This window comes from Mobula birostris, chromosome 13 (assembly GCF_030028105.1).
Source record: "Mobula birostris isolate sMobBir1 chromosome 13, sMobBir1.hap1, whole genome shotgun sequence".
NCBI classification, from domain to species: Eukaryota; Metazoa; Chordata; class Chondrichthyes; order Myliobatiformes; family Myliobatidae; genus Mobula; species Mobula birostris.
Genome location: NC_092382.1, coordinates 19,208,475 through 19,228,216, shown reverse-complemented (window position 1 = coordinate 19,228,216; position 19,742 = coordinate 19,208,475). Strand labels below are relative to the sequence as shown.

Here is a 19,742-nt window from a genome sequence, read left to right as displayed (position 1 = left end):
ATTGTGTCCGCCTCCCCCATCTGGCTGGCAGTGCATTCCATGTACCCACCAGTATCTGCATGACATCCCTCTGTACCTTGTTCCAAGCACATTAAAATATGGCCCCTCGTGCCAGGTTGGAAAAAGCCTCTGATGATCCACAAGATCAATGCCTCTCATCAACATATGCACCTCTATCGGGTCACCTCTCATCCTCTGTGGCTGCAAAGAGAAAAGAGCAAGTTCACTCAATCTATTCTCATAAGGCATGCATCCAATCCAGGCAACATCCTTGAAAATCTCTTTTGCATTTTCTCTCCACAGTATCCACATCCTTCCTGTAGTGAGGTGACCAGAATTAAAGACAGCCCTCCAAGTGAGGTCTAACGAAGGTCTGTTTTTTAGCTTTAACGATCGTGTGGTTAGTCAGAGGGTTTTTTCCCAGGGCTGAAGGGGCTAACACAAGACGGCACAGTTTTAAGGTGTTTGGACGTAGGTACAGTGGAGATGTCAGGGGCAAGGTTTTTTTTTTACGCAGAATGGTGAGTGCGTGGAATAGGCCGCCAGCGACGGTGGTGGAGGCGGATACGACAGGGTCTTTAAGAGTCTCCTGGATAGGAACATGGTGCTTAGAAAAATAGAGGGCTGTGGGTAACCCGAGGTAATTTCTTAAGTAAATACATGTACAGCAGCATTCTAAGCCGAAGGGTCTGTATTTTGCTGTAGGGTTCCTGTATTTCTGTGTTTCTGTGTTTCTATGTTTCTGTGTCTCACAGATCTTGAACTCAGTCCCACAGTTGATGAAGGCAATCACACCATACGCCCTCTTAACAACACTGTCAATCTGCGCAGCAGCTTTGAGTGTCTTATGGACACAAACTCCAAAATCTCACTGATCCTCCACACTGCCTAGAGTCTTATCATTAAGATTTTTTCTGTCTTCAAATTTGAAACCACTGGTCATCGTCCTGAATGCAGAATTCTAACATCTACAACTATCTTTTGTGTTCTGTGAGCAAGCCAATTCTGGATCCACAAAACAACGTCTCTTGGATCCCATGCTGCATTACCTACTGAATGAGTCTGGCCTGGGGAACCTTATCAAATGCCTTACTGAAATCCATATACACCACATCCACTGCTCTACCTTCATCAATGTGTTTTGTTCCATCGTCAAATAATTCAATCACGTCCGTAAGGCATGACCAACACTTAACAAAGCGATTTTGACTATCCCTAATCTGATTATGTATCTCCAAATGCTCATAGATCCTGCCTCTCAGAAACTTCTCCAACAATTTGCCATTCACTGAAGTAATATTCACTGCTCTATAATGTACTGCGTTATCTCTACGCCCTTTCTTGAACAAGGGAACAATATTTGCAACCGTCCAAATCTCTAGTACTTCTCCCTACCCTATTGATAATGCAAAGATCATCGTCAGAGGCTCAGCAGTCTCCTCCTTCGCTTCCCACGGAAGCCTGGGGTATATCTCATACAGTCCCGGCAACTTATCTAACTTAATACCGTTCAAAAGCTCCAGCACATCCTCTTTCTTATTTTCTATACATTCAAGTACCTCAGAATATTTAAAATGATCGACAGATTGAGAAACATCTGTTGAGAATGTAACGGTGAATTCTAACCAAGCCAAATTACCATTGCTGGCGACCTCCAACGGATTTGTTATCCTTGCATGACCCGCCCTCAGCTCCAATAATAATTGTTACAAATGTCGGTGATATATATCCGATCTTTTATTAGCAATCAGCAAACATACAATCTCGAAGCGATGAAACTGAAGTGTACCCAAGTGTAATTTCAACGTATTTGAGTGGATAATAATAAAAGATGTGACATCTGTCATTCCCCAGCTGTGTACTGCACTGAACAAAGCACAAACATGTAAACGATTCCCTTTGAATTTACCACAGCCCCACTGATGCGACTGGTTACCATAAAAAAAATCATAAATACACAGCAGAGAATACAATGCAGATAGAGAGCAGATACATAGCCCCTACACAAAGGATCAGCTCCGATACAGGGTCTTCCACATGAAATATTAACATACTGTCTGTCTTGTTGAATAATTACTGCATTATGTTTTATTTATTTTAAAGCTTTTTTTGTCAACTTGCTGTTGAATACTGTGTGATAATGAACAGGTGATATACTCAAAGAAATTTTGATCGGAGTTCAGGTGATAATTATGGTATTATAGTCCTGCCGGAGAAAATGTACTAGTTTCAGCGGAAGATGTCTTGATTGCATTGTTCAGGATGTCAGAGTGCTTCGATTTTGGCTCAAAGCATATATTGCCGTTGCTGTCAATGCCAGGCGATGTTAAACTAAAAGGAGACGGTGAGAATCAGGTGTGACTGAGAAATCTGTATAATTCAACGACGAGAGTAATAGATGTCCCATTAGTCAGCAGAAATATTTCAACCCACACTGCTGTAACTGTTGTCCATTACTCACAATAGCGCCACCAGTGGTAGGAGGACGAAACCAGTGGACACAGTCTGCTCAACCTGCCAAACCATTCCGTTGATTCGGTTCCTGAAACGGAATTGCCTGCAATATGGCGAGTAGGTACCCTGGAGAATCCTGGCTCAGCGTGCAATCCATGGACAGAGCGGGAGTGGGTATTGCGTGACTGTGGGTGAATGGGCACAGGTGTATCCAGCCGTGTCAAGATTTCAGTGGACAGGCCCAAGATGTTTGGAAGTGCTTGCCTGCGTTTAAAAACAAAACAGTGTTCCCTTTTATACCTCAATTAATGTCTGACCCTCCTGTTAATTTTGTTTGTTACAGAGCAGCAAAATCTGAACACAACTGTACTCAAAATAGCTGAACGGGTGCGTAATGGAGGAGTTCCAGTGACGTCAGGATCAGGAAAGGTCACGGGTATGTTGGCGAATAATTTCAATTAATAAATATTGTGCTGACTGTGTGTCTGGGTTTTATCCGATATCGGCAATACACAAAATATTTGTGAAGGAACTGAGCAGAGAGAGAGGTAACATCTCTGGGGGAATCATTCCCCAATGTGGATGGAGTACAATTACTGTCTCCTCTAACAGATTGTGATCTACATTCAAATAGCGAGTTACTCCAGAATACATGGCATTCTACATATGCTGAAAGTTTTGAGCAACAAAAGGACACATAAAATATTGTCAGAGCTCAACAGGTCAGGCAGCATCCATGGAGAGGAATACACATTTGAGGTTTCGGTTCAGGACCACAAGGAATAGAGATTAATGTGGCAATATCTAGAATTTCCGTCACCTTCATTTCTAGTCCCGATGAATGGCCTTGGCTCGAAATGTTGATTGTTTATTCTCCTCCATAGACGCTGTCTGACCTGCTGAGTTCCTACAGTATTTTGTGAGATATCCCAGAGGTTTGCTGAGGAAAGGGGTTGACCAGGCAGCCAGAGTAGAGCCGTGGTGATGGGCAGTACCAGGAGAATGATGGTGATGGGTTACTATATTCTCAGCAAGAAGCAGAGTCCTTTACAAATAGAGAGGTACATTCTCGGGGACACGAACGAGCAGCTTTCAACAGATGGAGCTATACCCACTCACACTTCCCCTCCCCCCACCGGTCTAACCCCGTTCCCCCCATATATATATCGGACTGTTTGGTGACCTGGAGCACCATTTTTACCTTCCACAAAGAAAGTTACTGCCCAATATGGGGTCAGTAATTTCTTTAATTTTCCCTATTTTCCTTCACAGGTCCGAGCTCAATGATCACCGAGCTCCTGGCAGGCTGGAATGATTTCCAGCTGCTGCAGTTGACGGATTTCTACCGGGACAGGCTGGAGCAGGCGATGGAAGGAGGGGTGCACGGAGTGAGCCTGGCGTTAACTGCCGAGAATCAGTTCAGTGGAGAGGAACACCGGGTGAGTGGGAGGGAGAAGGGGTTTGAATTTTCGCACATCACCAGGTGTCGGAACTGTGACTCATCTGATATTAAATTAGATACAGGAGAAACTGGGAAAAATGCTCTACATGGAATCTCAAACATGTGAATCTGAACCAGTGATAGAAAGAGGTGAAAAGACTCCGCGGACTGGTGGGTGGCTGCTCAGTGTTCAGAGTGAGTTGAGCAGGTAACAGTTGTGTGGGCTTACAGTATTAAATGGAAATATGACAGGAAGTTTCGGTTTGGGAAGATCGTGCAGCGTGGTAGCAGGACGTCAGTCAGAACCGTGGCTTTATCTGTGGGTGCCACAGGAGCTGGAGTGTGTTGTGTTCTGGGTGGAGATGATTGTGTTATAATCTGTCACTCCAAACAGTGCGGATAGGAAAATAGTGACATATTGTAATGTGGAATCACTGAGTAAACCTTCACTGGAAAAGATAAAGGAAAGGCATCAGGTGTCAACTGGTAATCGGCTGGCATGCTGGACACTGGCGTCTGAGGAGATGAAGCAAATAATATTTTCAGCAACTTCTCTGAGACTGTTCCCTCTGTTATAAAAACCTTCCTGACTTCTTTATTCCTCTGTGATGGTCATTTCCATCGTCAAATCCGGAGAGGAATTATTGATGGATTTGGAGCCACGTCAATGAAGCGGTCACAGACCAGCCAGGATCTCATTGACTGGTGGACCAGGTTCACGGTGAATGTGCCTCCGTGTGCTCTGCACTCAGAATGTACAGTCCATGTCCATTCAGGATCAGCATAATCTTAAAAAAAAAACTTTTCAGTTTAATTTATCGAAACTATTTTTTTGAACATTCACTTAGTGATCCTACCTTTTCCCTTTGGAGGAATAAAGGATTTTTTTTTCTTTATGGATTTGTTTCAAGAAGGCCAATTGATGTCCTTTGAGAAATTAGTAACTACATCCTCTCTCTCATAATCACATTTTTTGCAATATCTTCAGGTCAGACATTTCTTACAAGAATATTTAAGTAATTTTTCATATATACAAGACTCTGACCTGTTAGATATTGTTTTAAAAATGAACCCTTTAGTGCAAGGTTTCATTGGGAAAATTTATAATTTACTATTACAACAGTATAACTATCTTTTACTTAAGATTAAGCAAGATTGGGAAAGAGAACTTAACATGACCTTGATAACAGAGGATTGGTTGCGAATTTTGAAGCTATCTAACTCTTCTACGATTTGTGCCAGTCATTCTCTAATTCAATTTAAAATTGTACATCGTTATTATTTGACAAAGGGGAGATTGTCTAAAATATTTCCTAATGTAAATAGTCAGTGTGATAGATGCAAAACTGAGATACCTGCATTGACACATATGTTTTGGTCGTGTTCTGTATTGAAACAATTTTTGAAATCTATTTTTTCTACAATTTCTAAAGCTTTAAAAATCAATTTACAACTTAATAAATTGACAGTTTAGTTTGGTATGATTCCTCAATATATTCACGGTATTTCTATATCAGACGAATACATAATTGCATTTGTCACATTATTGGCTAGAAGGGCTAGTTTATTAAAATGGAAAGATGTCTCTGCTCCCACTTTGATACAATGGTTCTCTCAGGTGATGCTATGTCTTAGTTTGCAAAAAATCAGAAGTCGAACTTTTGATCCTAGATTTGACTTCGAGAAAAGGCGGAGTTCTTTCGCCCATTATTATCATTTGATTTGAGTTAATAAAGATGGTCCTTTTCTGATGCTTGGGTATATGGATCTGGTTAGAGGATTGTCGCCTTTTATTTCAATGGAAGCTAGTATGGCGCATAACTCCGGGTTTGTGCTCCAAATGGGTTTTTTACCCGTTTGTTTTCATTGTTATTAGTTTTCTTTTCTTCCTGTTTTAGTTAGCAGGGGTTTTTTTTCCTTTCTTTTTTCCATAATGATATGCTGTTCAGCTTCGTTGATAGTTTAACTCTTATTCTACATATGGATATGTTGTCTTGATTATTTTGATGTACTTTTCTCTGTTGTTGATTTTCAATAATAATTAATAAAAAGATTTAAAAATGAAAAGGATCAGCACCCGTCCGGGTGACTGCTCAGTGTGATCCCGTTACAGAGCACATCATTTACTTCTCATTCTCTGTGTGAATCTGTCAGTCTCCAATATGTTCACTGTTACTCTTCACAGAAAATCTCTGATCTCGCTGATAAGGGAGAGCGGGCGGACAGTTCTAAACTCCTCCTGAGCCTGGTGATGGAGAAAGGCTCCCGCGCCCGGAGGGTGATGTGGGAAACCTTTGTGAAAATGCGGATTGGTGTTCCAAAGTTGGACAAAATACTGAAAGAAATTCAGCAACATGGTGAGATAATATCACAGATGAATTTAATTTTGGATTCAAAACCTTACATAATAATTTTACATCTTTGAATTGCTCAAATTGCTTAAACCCATACAGGTTGTGTTCCTGTCCATCAACCCGTACCGAAGATTCCCAGTGAGCTGAAAGGTAAGTGAAGAAACCGCTTTTTCCACCAATTGCTGATATTGTGCAGGGCCATTTCGTTGTGGAGCCACGGGGATTTCACCAGGCAAGCATTGGCACCGTGACACAGTGCAAATGGGGAATGTTTGCTGAAGGGAGAGTTTTCACAGGACATTATGCGGAATAACGCAGAGAGTTGGGGAGTTTGCTAAAACGGATAACACCTCTTTGGTCCTGCAATGACAGACCCCTCCACTGGAGTCAAAGAGAAGTGAATGATCTGGAGGAGTGAAAATCAGAGAACCTTCCGTTATTTCACTGCTCAAGGTGAAATCATTTCCCTGCAGCCACCCAACCGCCGAAACAGCCCTCATACGAAATCATTTTTCAAAATTCCCTCATATTTTTAGATTTGCGAGTCCATTGACGTTCTCGTCACTGAATATCAATGACATTATCAGTTTAATGAGAAAAGCAGGTAGCACCCTAACTAGCCCTGTTCAACCCTAAACAGCACATAAACCCCACTCTGTTCACATCTGCAATCCCTGCTTCAGTTATCCAGTTTAACTCCCAGATCAATAATCCTGGGAAGTACATCAAGAGACGGGGTTAGTGATGGTGAGATTGGGGCAAAGTCATCAGCTCAGTGCACAGAAGCTGAAATCCATGTGTGCCGATTTGTGTGATGGACGTTGTGAAAGGGTAAGGGGTGGGAATTAGGACAGAGAAACTGAGGGTTGTGAAAAGGAATGAAAATATCTATAAATAATATTGCAATTCATTAAATTGTGACCATCTGGATGGGAGGCTTACTACATCCATAAGCACGTACTGTCTATGAAAATGTATCCCGGGGCAGTGCATGGGCTCAAGAGATTATAAGGCTTCATAATCGCACACTGAGCTGGATCACGCAACTGCACATTTAAGAGAGGAGAGCGCGAAGGAAAGAATTATTGCAGCCCAAGTTTTATCCGATTATTCTCTTGAACAGTAACGTAAGGGATCTGAGTTGGGATTCACGGTAAGGAATCATGGTTATGTACCGTGGTTCAGCTGCTCTCATTTCCAAGAACAAATTCCAAAGATGTTAATTTTCATATGAGATCAGAGATAGGTGAAACAGGAAATTTACAAACTCCTCACGTCTCTCTCACTTCTGTCAATGTTTTTCCAGTCCATATTCAGACTACGGAGACCCCCAGTTTCCCTGCACCATGGATTTGGTAAATCTCTACAAACATGCAAACTTCTTCTTCACTGTTGGTCATGTTGTTTAGGGAACAGACACAGCACTGAAATTCCCACACCCATTTCTGAATAGGAAACGGATTCTCTCCCCGATTATTGTAGAACATCATTTCCACTGCTGTCACGTTCTCTGAAGCAGCTATTTCACCAATCAATGTTTTCCTACACTCACTATTTCATCCGAATACATTGGACGAACAGCTCACATACTCCCAGCAGGGTCCCGACACACAGTGAAACCTACACAACCCGGAGAGGATACTGACACATTGTGAGACCCACACACGTCCAACAGGGTCCTGAGACAGGGTCCTGAGACAGGGTCCTGAGACAGGGTGATACCCCACACAGCTCTGGAAGGGTCCTGACACACTGTGAGATGCCACACACCCCCGGCAGGGTCCTGGCATATTGTGAGACCGCACACAGCCCTGGCAGGGTCCTGACACACAGTGAGACCCGAGCAGCTGTTATTGGGCAAATACCCATCAGGTATGTGGGGTTGATTAAATATCAGCTGATCAGAATTTGGGACCGGCGTGTTCCAAATGGGATTAAAGTCAACGACCGTAGCGCCTGTGTGTCTTGACGGGAGATGCTGTAAATGTAGTCCGAAAAGGAAAGGTAAGGTTTCTGATGCTGAAATGAGACACTGAGTTGTGGAGAATGAAGAGGCGTGTCAAACAATCTATCGGGATATAGATCAGTTGCAGGTGCGAATGGGGAAATAGCAGATGGAGTTTAATCCGGATAAGTGTGAGTTGTTGCAATTCCTGAGATCAAACATATGGGGGAGGTATAGAGTAAAGGTCACGACCCTTACAGCATTCATATCTAGAGGGATATTGATGTCCATGTCCACAGCTCTCTGAATGTGAATCTTTATGTCGCAGCTGTATAAAACTCCGGTTTGTCAGCACTTGGAGAATTGGTGCAATCAGTCCCCCATTGCAGGAAAGGTGTGAAAGTCTTAGTGGGTGCTGAAAGAGATGTGCTACATAAACTTTAAATAGTGGGTAGGCAAACTTGGATTCCTTCATCTGAAGTGTGAAGGGTGGAAGAGAGACCATATATTGGGTTATAAAATTGACAGGTGAAGATAGTCAGAGTGTTTCCGGTGCAGATATATCAGATAATGGAGGTTATCGATTTGGGGTGAGATGGGGAAAGCATGTACAGTACATTTTCTTTTACACAGAGTAGCGTGTGCCTGCAACATGCCGTCAGGGTTGGTGATGCAGACAAATGTTAGCGATTTCGACAGGCAAAGTAACATTGAGAGAATGGTGGAATAAGGAACAACGAAGAGGTGGGATGAGTTTAATGTGTCATCATCCTGTCACAAATATTGTGGGCCGAAGGTTCTGTGTTCTATGCAGGTCCTGTGACAGCTGAAATCCCGTAATACCTGCTACTGAAATTCCTCGGTCTCTGCTCTCTTCTTCACCTCCCGACCTGTAATCAGCATGGTTATCAAACTTGTATTCAAAGTCATAGACCAGTAGCATCTCCTCTTTCTCCCCTTTCCACAGACGTTGTCTGACCTGTACTCACATCAACACTCGCGTCCTTTTATGCTGTGCTGCAGAGGGCAGGCCAACATGCTGCATAACTGTGGTGGACTGGAAGGGTCTACAACGGGTAGTCAAAACTGCCCAACGTATCACCAGCTCCCCCAGACTACCTTCCAACAGGGACGTATATACAGAAAGGCTCCGGAAAATGGCCAGCAGCATCAGAAAGGATTCCCCCTATCCTGCCTATGGGCTGTTTGCCCCTCTCTCATGAGGGAGGATGTGACGTAGCATCCACAGCAGGACCACCGGACTTTACTCAGTTACTTTCCTCAAGCAGGAAGACTGATCAACACTTCCAATGACTAAGCCACCCTTCCACAACTAACAACACAACACCACCAGTAGCACGGTTTAAAAATTTTCTGTCAGAACCACCTGAGGTCAGAGTGACTCGTGTATCGTATGTATTTATACTCATTGTGTTATCATTGCTTTCCTTATCTGAGTTTTTGTGCTACATCAGATCCGGAAAAACAATAATTTCATTCTCCTTTACACTTGTGTATCTTGAATCTTAAATCTGTTCAGTGTTTACAGCACATATTCTTTAAGAGACACGAGACTGCAGATCTGCCGTCTCAAACCATTTTCTGGAGGAATTCAGTGAGCTGAGCAGCATCTGTGATGATTGGGGCGGGGGGGTGGGGGATTGTCTGCGTTTTGTGTCTCAATGCGGACTGTCTCAATCTTCTGAACAAGATATTCACATTTTCTCCCCGAACCAAACACGACAGTGCACATTCTGATCAAAGAAGCTACTTTATTTTATTTTGAATCAGTGAGGGTGGTAGAGGAAGCCGCCCTGTACATTTGACAGAATGCCCGCTACCCTTTTCTCGATCTCCATAGCCAGATCAACACTGGACTTTCAAAGTTCTTTCACAGAAACAATGATAGCTCTGGCAGTAGTGGGAGGGTGTCCAGTACGGTACAGTCGGGGGTCAGTAAACTACCAAGAAAATACTCGCCTTCACAGCACAATTAATGTGGAAATGTGATTATCTAGATGGCGCATGTCTGTCCAGACTGAAGTCTGTTCATCAAATTTACTTTGCTGTACAAAAATCCATTGATAAATTCAATTAATGTAATAACTTTGAGCTAACTCTTGTGTACTTACATACTGAGTTCTGAGTTGAGGCATCTAACAGTTTGTCCACTGTCTGTTCCCATGGAAGATGTTCAACAGAAACACAAGGAGACTCTGCGGGCACAAACTGAAACACTGAGAGTGAACACGATCCTGATGAGGGAGAAGGTGAAGGTTTTCCAGCTGGTTGATCGATACGCTGAGCTCACGGTCATTTCTACTGTTCGAGATCGGAGACTGGTGGAACATGAGCTGCTGGCAAGAGGAAGAGACCACGATGAGTGGAGAGAAAAGCATCTCTGCAGAGAGCTGGAAAAAATACGGACGGATCATTTGTTTCAGAGCAGCTTTTCCCGGACTAAATCCAAATCTGGGAATTCAGCAGCAGTGGCCGGAGTCCCGGGGATCGGGAAAACAACAATGGTTCAAAAGATTGTTTATGACTGGGCCACAGGGAAAATATACCAACAATTCCAGTTTGTCTTCAGTTTCAAATTCCGGGATTTAAACTCCATTAACTGCAGGATAAACCTGAGGGAACTGATTCTAGATCAATATCCTTACTTTGAGAATTGCCTGAGAGAGGTCTGGGAGAACCCAAAGGGATTACTATTTATATTCGATGGTTTGGATGAATTCAAACACAGAATCGATTTTGCTGACAGTCGGAGAGATACAGAACCCAAGCACCAGTGCCCAGATCCTGAGTGGTGGTGTGAAGTGTCTGACATTGTGTACAGTTTAATCCAGCAGAAGCTGCTCCCAGGGTGTTCAGTGCTGGTGACCACCCGTCCCACTGCGCTACATTTAATGGAAAAGGCGAAGATCACTATCTGGGCTGAAATCCTGGGATTTGATGCTGAGGAGCGAAAGGAATATTTTATCAGGTATTTCAAAGATCAGAAGGTGGCAGCAGTTGTTTTCAAACACGTTGAGGAGAACGAAATCCTGTACACCATGAGCTACAACCCCTCCTACTGCTGGATCCTCGCTCTGGCACTGGGCCCCTTCTTCACACAAAGAGTCAGGGACCCACAGCGAGTTCCCAAGACCATCACCCAACTGTATTCCTACTATATTTACAACATCCTGAAAAACCACGGCCGTGAGATTGAGAACCCCTGTGATGTGTTTCTCAGGGTTGGTCAGATGGCCTTCAGAGGAGTGTCCGAGAAGAAGATTGTGTTTGCAGATGGAGATTTGATCAACTACAATCTGCAACCTTCCCAGTTCCTGTCCGGGTTCCTGATGGAGCTTTTGGAGAGAGAGGATTGTGCCCGGAGCGTGGTGTACACATTCCCACATCTCACCATCCAAGAGTTTGTAGCTGCAGTCGCACAATTCCTGACTCTAAATACCGGGGATATCCTAAAATTCCTCACTGAAGCCCACAGCACAAAAGATGGGCGATTTGAGGTATTTCTCCGCTTTGTTGCTGGTCTCTCCTCCCCAATGACAGCTCGGGGCCTGGAGGAGTTTCTGGGTCCATTTCATCATGAAACAACCTGCCGGGTGATTGACTGGGTGAAGGAGGAGGTTAGACGCCAGATTGAAAACGCAGAGAGTCAAGATGGTAAAAGGAGCCTCCTGAACACATTGCACTACCTGTTTGAGTCTCAGAATCCTGGACTGGCTCAGGCCGCTCTGGGATCTGTGGAAACACTTTCATTCAGTGGAATGACACTGACCCCGATTGACTGCGCGGTCCTGTCTCATGTCATCGGACTCTGTGACACAATAAAACACCTCGACCTGTTTCGCTGCCGCATTCACTGTGAAGGAATCCAGCGGCTGGGACCCGGGCTGCACAAGTGCCGGGATTTAAGGTAACTTGATTTATCTCTCACTCTGAGCTGTGAAACTGTTGCATTGTGTTGTTTCAATGTAAAGGGATTTGGGTGAAACTGCAGTCAATCAGATTGTGAAGAATTGTGACAAATACCCTGGGGATTGTTCACTAATTCCCCAAGGACAGGAGTGTTCTGTGATACCTTGTGAAGGGATGTTGGAAATTTCATCAGATCAGTGAACAACGGCCATCACTTTAATGGTAGTAAACCATTGGAACGGCTGTGTTTCTCACTGCCTGTGACGGCCATTGACAATATTCCTTCTCATTGTTACTGATACCCAGGCCGACACTGACTGCAGCAGCTGGGTCAGTTGACTGCCCCATGAGAGGGAGAGGAAACGTCTCTGTGTGTCGGTACTCCCTCCATGTGTCACTATCACTGCCATCCCAGCCCACATATTATTATGTCCGTTGCAGGTTATAGACTCCAATTAAGAACTACCGCTCGCATAAGTTCTACTTTCGCATCCCTCCCTCTTGTGGGATCTCTCTTCCCTATCTCCTTCTTCCTATCGGATCTCTCCTCCCCATCTCCCTTCCTCCTGCGGGATCTCTCTTCCCCATCCCCCCTCCTCCAGTCGGATCTCTCTTCCCCATCCCCCTTCCTCCTGTGGGATTTCTTTTCCCCATCCCACTTCCTCCTGTGGGAACAAGAGGAATTCTGCAGATGCTGGAAATTCAAGCAACACACATCAAAGTTGCCGGTGAACACAGCAGACCAGGCAGCATCTCTAGGAAGAGGTACAGTCGAGGTGTCAGGCCAAGACTCTTCTCTCTTCCCCATCCCCCTTCCTCCTGTGGGAATTTAACCCTTCAACCTTACCCTTTCCGACCCTCTCACATCAGGAACACTTTTCTAACCATTGGGGAATGGGACAGAATATGTGGAGTTTACAGGGTCACACCGACAGACTAAATTACTGACATTCACTGAATACCCTGGAGCTGAGCAGTGAGGGACATTGACAGTGATGGGAACTCCGATCAGTGATTTACTGAAGGGTTTAATGTTTCCTGAAATATCCAAGTGAGAGAAATTCCCTCAGGCCCGCGGTTTGAATCACTTTGTTCATCAATTTTCCTGTTTGTCTTTAGACTTGCGGGGAATAAACTGGGTGATTCAGGAGTGAAACTGGTGTCTGCGGCTCTGAGGAACCCGGAGTGTAAAATACAGGAACTAGTGTAAGTACCAGACTGTGGGAGATTGTGTTTACAGTCACTGGGTGTCTGACACTGAACATTAATGTGATCAGTAATTGTGTTACTGATTAACACTGGAGATTTGTACCGTCTCCTGTCTCTCTGTGTCCTTCACCCTCACTCTCTCTCATCTCCAGGCTGATCAATGTCGGGCTCACAGATTCCGGAGTCGATGATCTCGTCTCCGCTCTCAGTGTAAACCGATCACTGACGTTGCTGGACCTCGCATTAAACTCGCTGACAGACCGATCTGTCCCCGCTCTCCGCCGCCTCATACTGACCCTCCCGAGTCTGAAGTGGATCGGGTGAGTGTTTGTGTTAATGTTCAATGTGATAAAATATCAGCGGATCCGCGGGTTTTTTGGTGATATTTGTCTGTGTGTGTTGTTGAAACATTAACCCCAGTCCCCCGTTACTGACAATGTTGTTGTAATCTATTTATTTCATCTTTAATCTCCCATCTGTTTCAGGCTGGTGGAGAATCAGTTCAGTCGGACCGGGGAGAAGGAACTGAGATCTCTGCAGGAACCCAGACCCGGACTGACAATTAAATTGCGATCATCTGAATTGTGAACATCCACCCCTCCCACCCCGTGAGATGAGGATATTTTGGCCTATTTCTCTCCCTCCCCTTTAACTCACAGCTTCTCCTTTCATGGCCGCGCTCCAGGTTTAATTCCCAACGGTTATAACACAAACAGACCCCAACATCTGCAGAGCACTCTCTGACATAATGGATGAACTGAAGGAAATATATATTAGGCAGGAAATGATGCTGGATAGACTGTTAGGCCTGAAGGCTGATAAGTCCCCAGGACCTGATGGTCTGCATCCCAGGGTACTTAAATAGCTGGTTTTAGAATTCGTGGACGCATTGGTAATCCAATGTTCTATAGATTCATGATCAGTTCGGTGAATTGGAGGGTGGCTAATGTTGTCCCACTTATCAAGGAAGGAGTGACAGAGAAAACAGGGAATTATAGACTGGTTAGCCTGTTGTCAGTGGTGGGAAAGATGCTGGAGTCAATTATAAAAGATGAAATTACGACATATTTGGATAGCAGTAACAGGATAGGTCTGAGTCAGCATGGATTTATGAAGGGGAAATCGGTCTTGACTAATCTTCTGGAAATTTTGAGGATGTAACTATAAAATGGACAAGGGAGAGCCAATGGATGTAGTGTACCTGGACTTTCAGAAAGCATTTGATGAAGTCCCACATGGGAGATTAGTGGGTAAAATTAGGCCACATGGTATTGGGAGCAGAGTACTGACATGGATTGAAAATTTGTTGGCTGACAGGAAACAAAGAGTAGCGATTAACGGGTCCCTTTCGGAATGACAGGGGGTAACCAGTGGGGTACCGCAGGGTTCAGTGCTGGGACCGCAGCTGTTCACAATACTGTATACATTAATGGTTTAGAGGAAGAGATTAAAAGTAACAGTAGCAAACTTGTGCAGATGACACAAATCTGGGTGGCACTGTGAAATAGGCGGGAGGAGAAGATGGAAGTGCTCCGCGCGTGCGCAGGTCTCCGGTGAAAAATTATGTCGTATCTGTTAAACAGGGGCCGTGGACAATTCTGATTTGATGGAGAATGGACGTGAAAACACAGAAGAACATCTGGAAAAAATTTCTGAAACGCCCGTCCGCTGCTGTCGTTACTGTGTGGTCGGGAATCTTTCAGAGGTTAGGCCTCAAAATCCCCGGCCTTGCCTGGTTTTGGCGACCGAGAAGGAGGTCTAATCGTTCGTGCAGAAATGGCGCTCAGTACTTGGTGTCGGAGAGCTGATCAGAGCTCAAAGTTTTCGGATGACTCAGAGTCAGATTGTGGTCGGCATGGCAGGGAGAGTTTTTCTTCCTTCTCCCGTCTGCGTGAGATGTGGGACATTTAAGAAACTTTGAACTTTACTGTGCTCACGGACTTCTTCATCAATTTATGGTATTGTTACACGGTTTGTAACTATATGTTATAATTATATGGTTTTGGCAGTTTTTTAAGCCTTGGTTTGTCTCTTGTCTTGTGATAACACACCGGAGGAAATAATGTATCATTTCGTAATGCATGCATTACTAAATGACAATAAAGGAAGACTACGTGTATTCATAATCTAAATGTGAGGAGGATGTTATGAGAATGCAGGGTGACTTGGACAGGCTGGGTGAGTGGGCGGATGCATGGCAGATGCAGTTTAATGTGGATAAATGTAAGGTTATCCACTTTGGTGGTAAGGAACAGGAAGGCAGATTATTATCTAAATGGAGTCAAGTTAGGAAAAGGGGAAGCACAACGAGATCTATGTGTTCTTGTACATCAGACACTGAAAGCAAGCATGCAGGTACAGCAGGCAGTGAAGAAAGCTAATGGCAGACTGGCCTTCATAACAAGCGACATTGAGTATAGGAGCAAAGAGGTTCTTCTGCAGCTCGACAGGGCCCCGGTGAGACCACACCTGGAGTATTGTGTGCAGTTTTGGTCTCCAAATTTGAGGAAGGACATTCTTGCTATTGAGGGAGTGCAGCGTAGGTTCACAAGGTTAATTCCCGGGATGGCGGGACTGTCATATGTTGAACGATTGGAGCGATTAGGCTCGTATACTATGGAATTTAGAAGGATGAGAGGGGACCTTATTGAAACATATAAGATTATTAAGGGATTGGACACGCTGGAGGCAGGAAGCATGTTCCCGCTGATGGATGAGTCCAGAACCAGAGGCCACAGTTTAAGAATTAGGGGTAGGCCATTTAGAACGGAGTTCAGGAAACACTTTTTCACCTAGGGAGTGATGGATATGTGGAATGTTCTGCCCCAGGAGGCAGTGGAGGCCAAGTCTCTGGATGCTTTCAAGAAAGAGATTGATAGAGCTCTTAAAGATAGCGGAATCAAAGTTTATGAGGATACGGAAGGAACTGGATACTGATTGTGGATGATCAGCCATGATCACAGTGAATGGCGGTGCTGGCTCGAAGGGCTGAATGGCCTACTCCTGCACCTATTGTCTATTGTCTATTGATACTTTATGTCTCATCAAAGATCCCACTGATTTTACCAAGCTACTACGGATACAATCAAGTACATTGTTATTAAAAACAACTGTAATATATACACCACCCTGTAAACTTTGGTCATGTCGAATTCTTCTCAATCACTGAAAAAGAGCCAAGATCACAGACTTTTCCTGACAGGACAACTTACACGGTGCAGATGTCTCTCTGTTAAACCTTCTCTTGGTCTCTCACCTACCCACTCGGTGACTTTGAGAGTGGAATGTTTGTTGGTGCCAGGCGGTGCAGTCTGAATATCGCAGGAACTGCTGAACTCCGGGGGTTGTCACGTCCAACAGTCTCAGTTTGCGGAGAATAGTGCGGGGGAAAAATCAGGTAGTGGCAGTTCTGAGAGCAAAAGCGTCTTGTTAATGAGAGAGATCGGTGGAGAAAGGCGGAGCTGATTCAATCTGCCAGGAAAACGACAGTAACTCAAATAATCACGCTGCTACTGCACTGTGCCGAGAGGCATCACTGGACACGTAACATGTCCAATATTGAACCGGACGGGCTACGGCAGTAGAAGACCACGGATATACAATCAGTGGCCATATTATTGGGTACAGGAGGAGCACAACACAGTGCACATAGACATGTGTCATCAACAGCCAATGAGATTTAATTCAGAAAGTTTTATTTTAAATATCACTGACAGATACTTGGTATCTTTACTAAAATAGCACATTCATTCAGGCAGATCCGCAAAGACACATAATGTTAAAGACAATAAAGAAATGTTACTAACACTGGAGATTTTGCCGTGACAAGGGGGCGTATTAACACACCACCGTCAGAGAGTCCAGTTCCATCCCCACAACATCACTCGCCTTACGAATGAGTTTGTTGATTTTGTTGGTGTCTGCTACCCTCAGCCTGTTCATATGATTTATGATTTTTCTTTTCTCATTCTTGAGAGAACCCTGGTGCAGTGCCTGCCCCCATATATTGCCTTAACTGGTCCTCTGTAGTTCGAAGTTTAATTATTAAACAAGTCAGGTCGAAGAGTATCGGAAATTACAAAACAATATCTGATACAATGTTATGTCTTACACAATATCCAGTAGAACGCATTTCTCCATGTTCACCCAGCAGACGAATCAGCTGCTTTGCTCCTTGTAGTTTCGCAATGAACATAATGGGTCCCAGGGAGTAGTTCTCTTGGCTCTTTATTCCTATTCTTCCTTCTCTGTTTTTAACTGTGATTGAACCATTATATCCCTATGGGGATCGACTGGCGATAAAGCACATGGAATGCGCTGACTCCGCAGTTCATTCCGAGAGGCTGCTCGCATCATTAGAGGGAAAGTTCACTTCAAGTGGAACATGCGGACAGTGGATTTCGGTGTGGAAAAGATATTGTACGTGATCATCGCCGTCACTGGAGTTCCTGGTGAGTGAGCGCAGCACTTCCAGTTGTGTGAAACTTTGTCTGAGTTTGTAACGGCAACAAATAAAAAACAGAATAATTAAACAACAACAACGCAAGTACTTCTGGTTCCGATTTAAAGAAAGAGAACGCCACAAATTACCAGTAATGGTCGGGAATGAAGGTGCCGATGAAAACCAGGAATAAATGGGGAAAGTACATTCATTAAACTGCTGGAGTGGGTAAAGTGAAAGCAGTTAGATCGCCGGGAGCTGGATAAAACGTACCTCGAGTGCGTAATGCTGTCGTGTGCACGTTGTACGAGATGTTTGTCATCTTCGAAAGTCTCAGAAGTTTTAATTAGCAAAACATTTCAAATATATCAAGTGTTGGTGAACACAGCGTACTTAAAGAAACTGTCAAGGGCAAACTGAACTGTCTAGTCCACCCGCAATAACAGGAACGATTCTCCAATCCCCTGTAAAGTATGAAATAATAAGTATTATCTCGGATAAATTCCCCCGTGGAAAAGACAGAGATGTACGAGTTTGCGTTGAGCAATCGTTGTCAGACAAAAAATACAAATATTGGCAATAAATTATTCCATTTTTAGGGTGTATGTGTGGTGCCGCACAGAATGGAACCCCGTCTGTCATGATATGATATCGATTATGTCGATTAGGTCGGGACCAGGCGTTTTAATTTCTTCTGGTGTTCCCGGTGAAGTGAAATTCGGCGATGTGGAGGATTATAAGGATGGGTTTTATTGTTCCCGCAAGGTGAAATTAGTTGATGTCAGAACTATGAGGACGGGTTTTATTTATTTGGCGTTCCCGGCGAGGTGAAATTGGGCGTTCTGGGAAATTATGAGGACGGGATATTTTTTTTTCTGGCATTCCCGGCGATGTGAAATTGGGCGATGTGGAGAATTACGTGGACGTTTGTTTTTTCTGACGTTCTGGGCGAATTGAAATTGGGCGATGTGGGGAATTATGAGGGCAGGTTTTGTTTTTCCCGGCGAGGTGAAATTACATGATGTGGAGAATTATGAGGACGCCAGGATGATCCAGTGCAATTTAATGAATCTCGATGTGTGCGAAAATTCATGGCAATTAAAAAAAGTGGATAAATGTAATGTGTAGGGAAAATTAAAAGCGAAGTGCTACCAAAATAACGATTTGCATAATATTTAGGAAATTCCTCGCGTGCCAATTCTCCGCTCACCTGTAACACTGTTCACTGTTCACGTGTAAATAGGGCAACCAGTTAGATTCAGAGATGGTCAGTTGATATTCTCAGCAAGTAACTTTTATCCCACTGTCGGAGTAATGTTTTCCTACTCCATCTTTGCCTCGATATTATGAGGCAAAAATTAGTGTATCGCGTGCAACTTCCGCTCCTTGCTTAAGAAGTACCTACTCTCAATAGAGGAATGTTCACCATCTTGGCCTCTGACGTGGCGGGACTGTGACGGGGATTGGATTCAGTGGACTGGACACCTTGTCACGAAGCAGCTTCATTCAAACAATGACCTGAGCATTCATTCACACTGAACAAGATAAAAGCTTTGCAAATATTGCAGATAATCTCCAGTTGAGTTTACATGGTCGGCACAACATTGTGGGCCGAAGGGCCTGTAATGCGCTGCAGATTTCTATGATTCTATGATTCACAGTCTGGGTGCAGGGAATATGTATCCTGCACTGTGCAGTCGAGGCCTCTGAGGCAAAATTTCAGAAGAATAAATACACTGCTCACGACGGATATCAGACGAAACTCCTTAATGCTCGTGATTGGTGAATCATTGGATTCCGATAGCTGTGAATCTGAGGTTAACAATAACTCAACCTTACCCTTGATGGATAGTGGAGGGCGATTAAGTTGGGGTGCCTGATTGCGAATCATAATGTTTATGTCATTCCGTTCTCTTTCTCCAGTGAATTTAGTGACGATTGTCATTCTGTACCCGGGAACGTGCGGCC

General features: G+C 44.1%; 1 protein-coding gene across 4 annotated transcripts in view; it reads left to right on the top strand.

Moving 5' to 3' along the window:
* The window catches only part of LOC140208493 (NACHT, LRR and PYD domains-containing protein 3-like), a 46,559-nt gene extending 30,101 nt beyond the window's left edge, over positions 1-16,458 (top strand). For 3 of the 4 annotated variants that reach the window (XM_072277186.1, XM_072277184.1, XM_072277187.1), the window contains 8 exons: positions 2,798-2,890; positions 3,727-3,893; positions 6,081-6,252; positions 6,349-6,399; positions 10,385-12,122; positions 13,244-13,330; positions 13,486-13,653; positions 13,819-16,458. In XM_072277186.1, the coding sequence (XP_072133287.1) occupies positions 3,738-3,893; positions 6,081-6,252; positions 6,349-6,399; positions 10,385-12,122; positions 13,244-13,330; positions 13,486-13,653; positions 13,819-13,921 (2,475 nt within the window). In that variant the 5' untranslated portion in view covers positions 2,798-2,890; positions 3,727-3,737 and the 3' untranslated portion in view covers positions 13,922-16,458. The remainder of the gene's footprint in view (positions 1-2,797; positions 2,891-3,726; positions 3,894-6,080; positions 6,253-6,348; positions 6,400-10,384; positions 12,123-13,243; positions 13,331-13,485; positions 13,654-13,818) is intronic. The other variant, XM_072277185.1, reaches the window with a different exon arrangement.
* Positions 16,459-19,742: the final 3,284 nt, after the last annotated feature.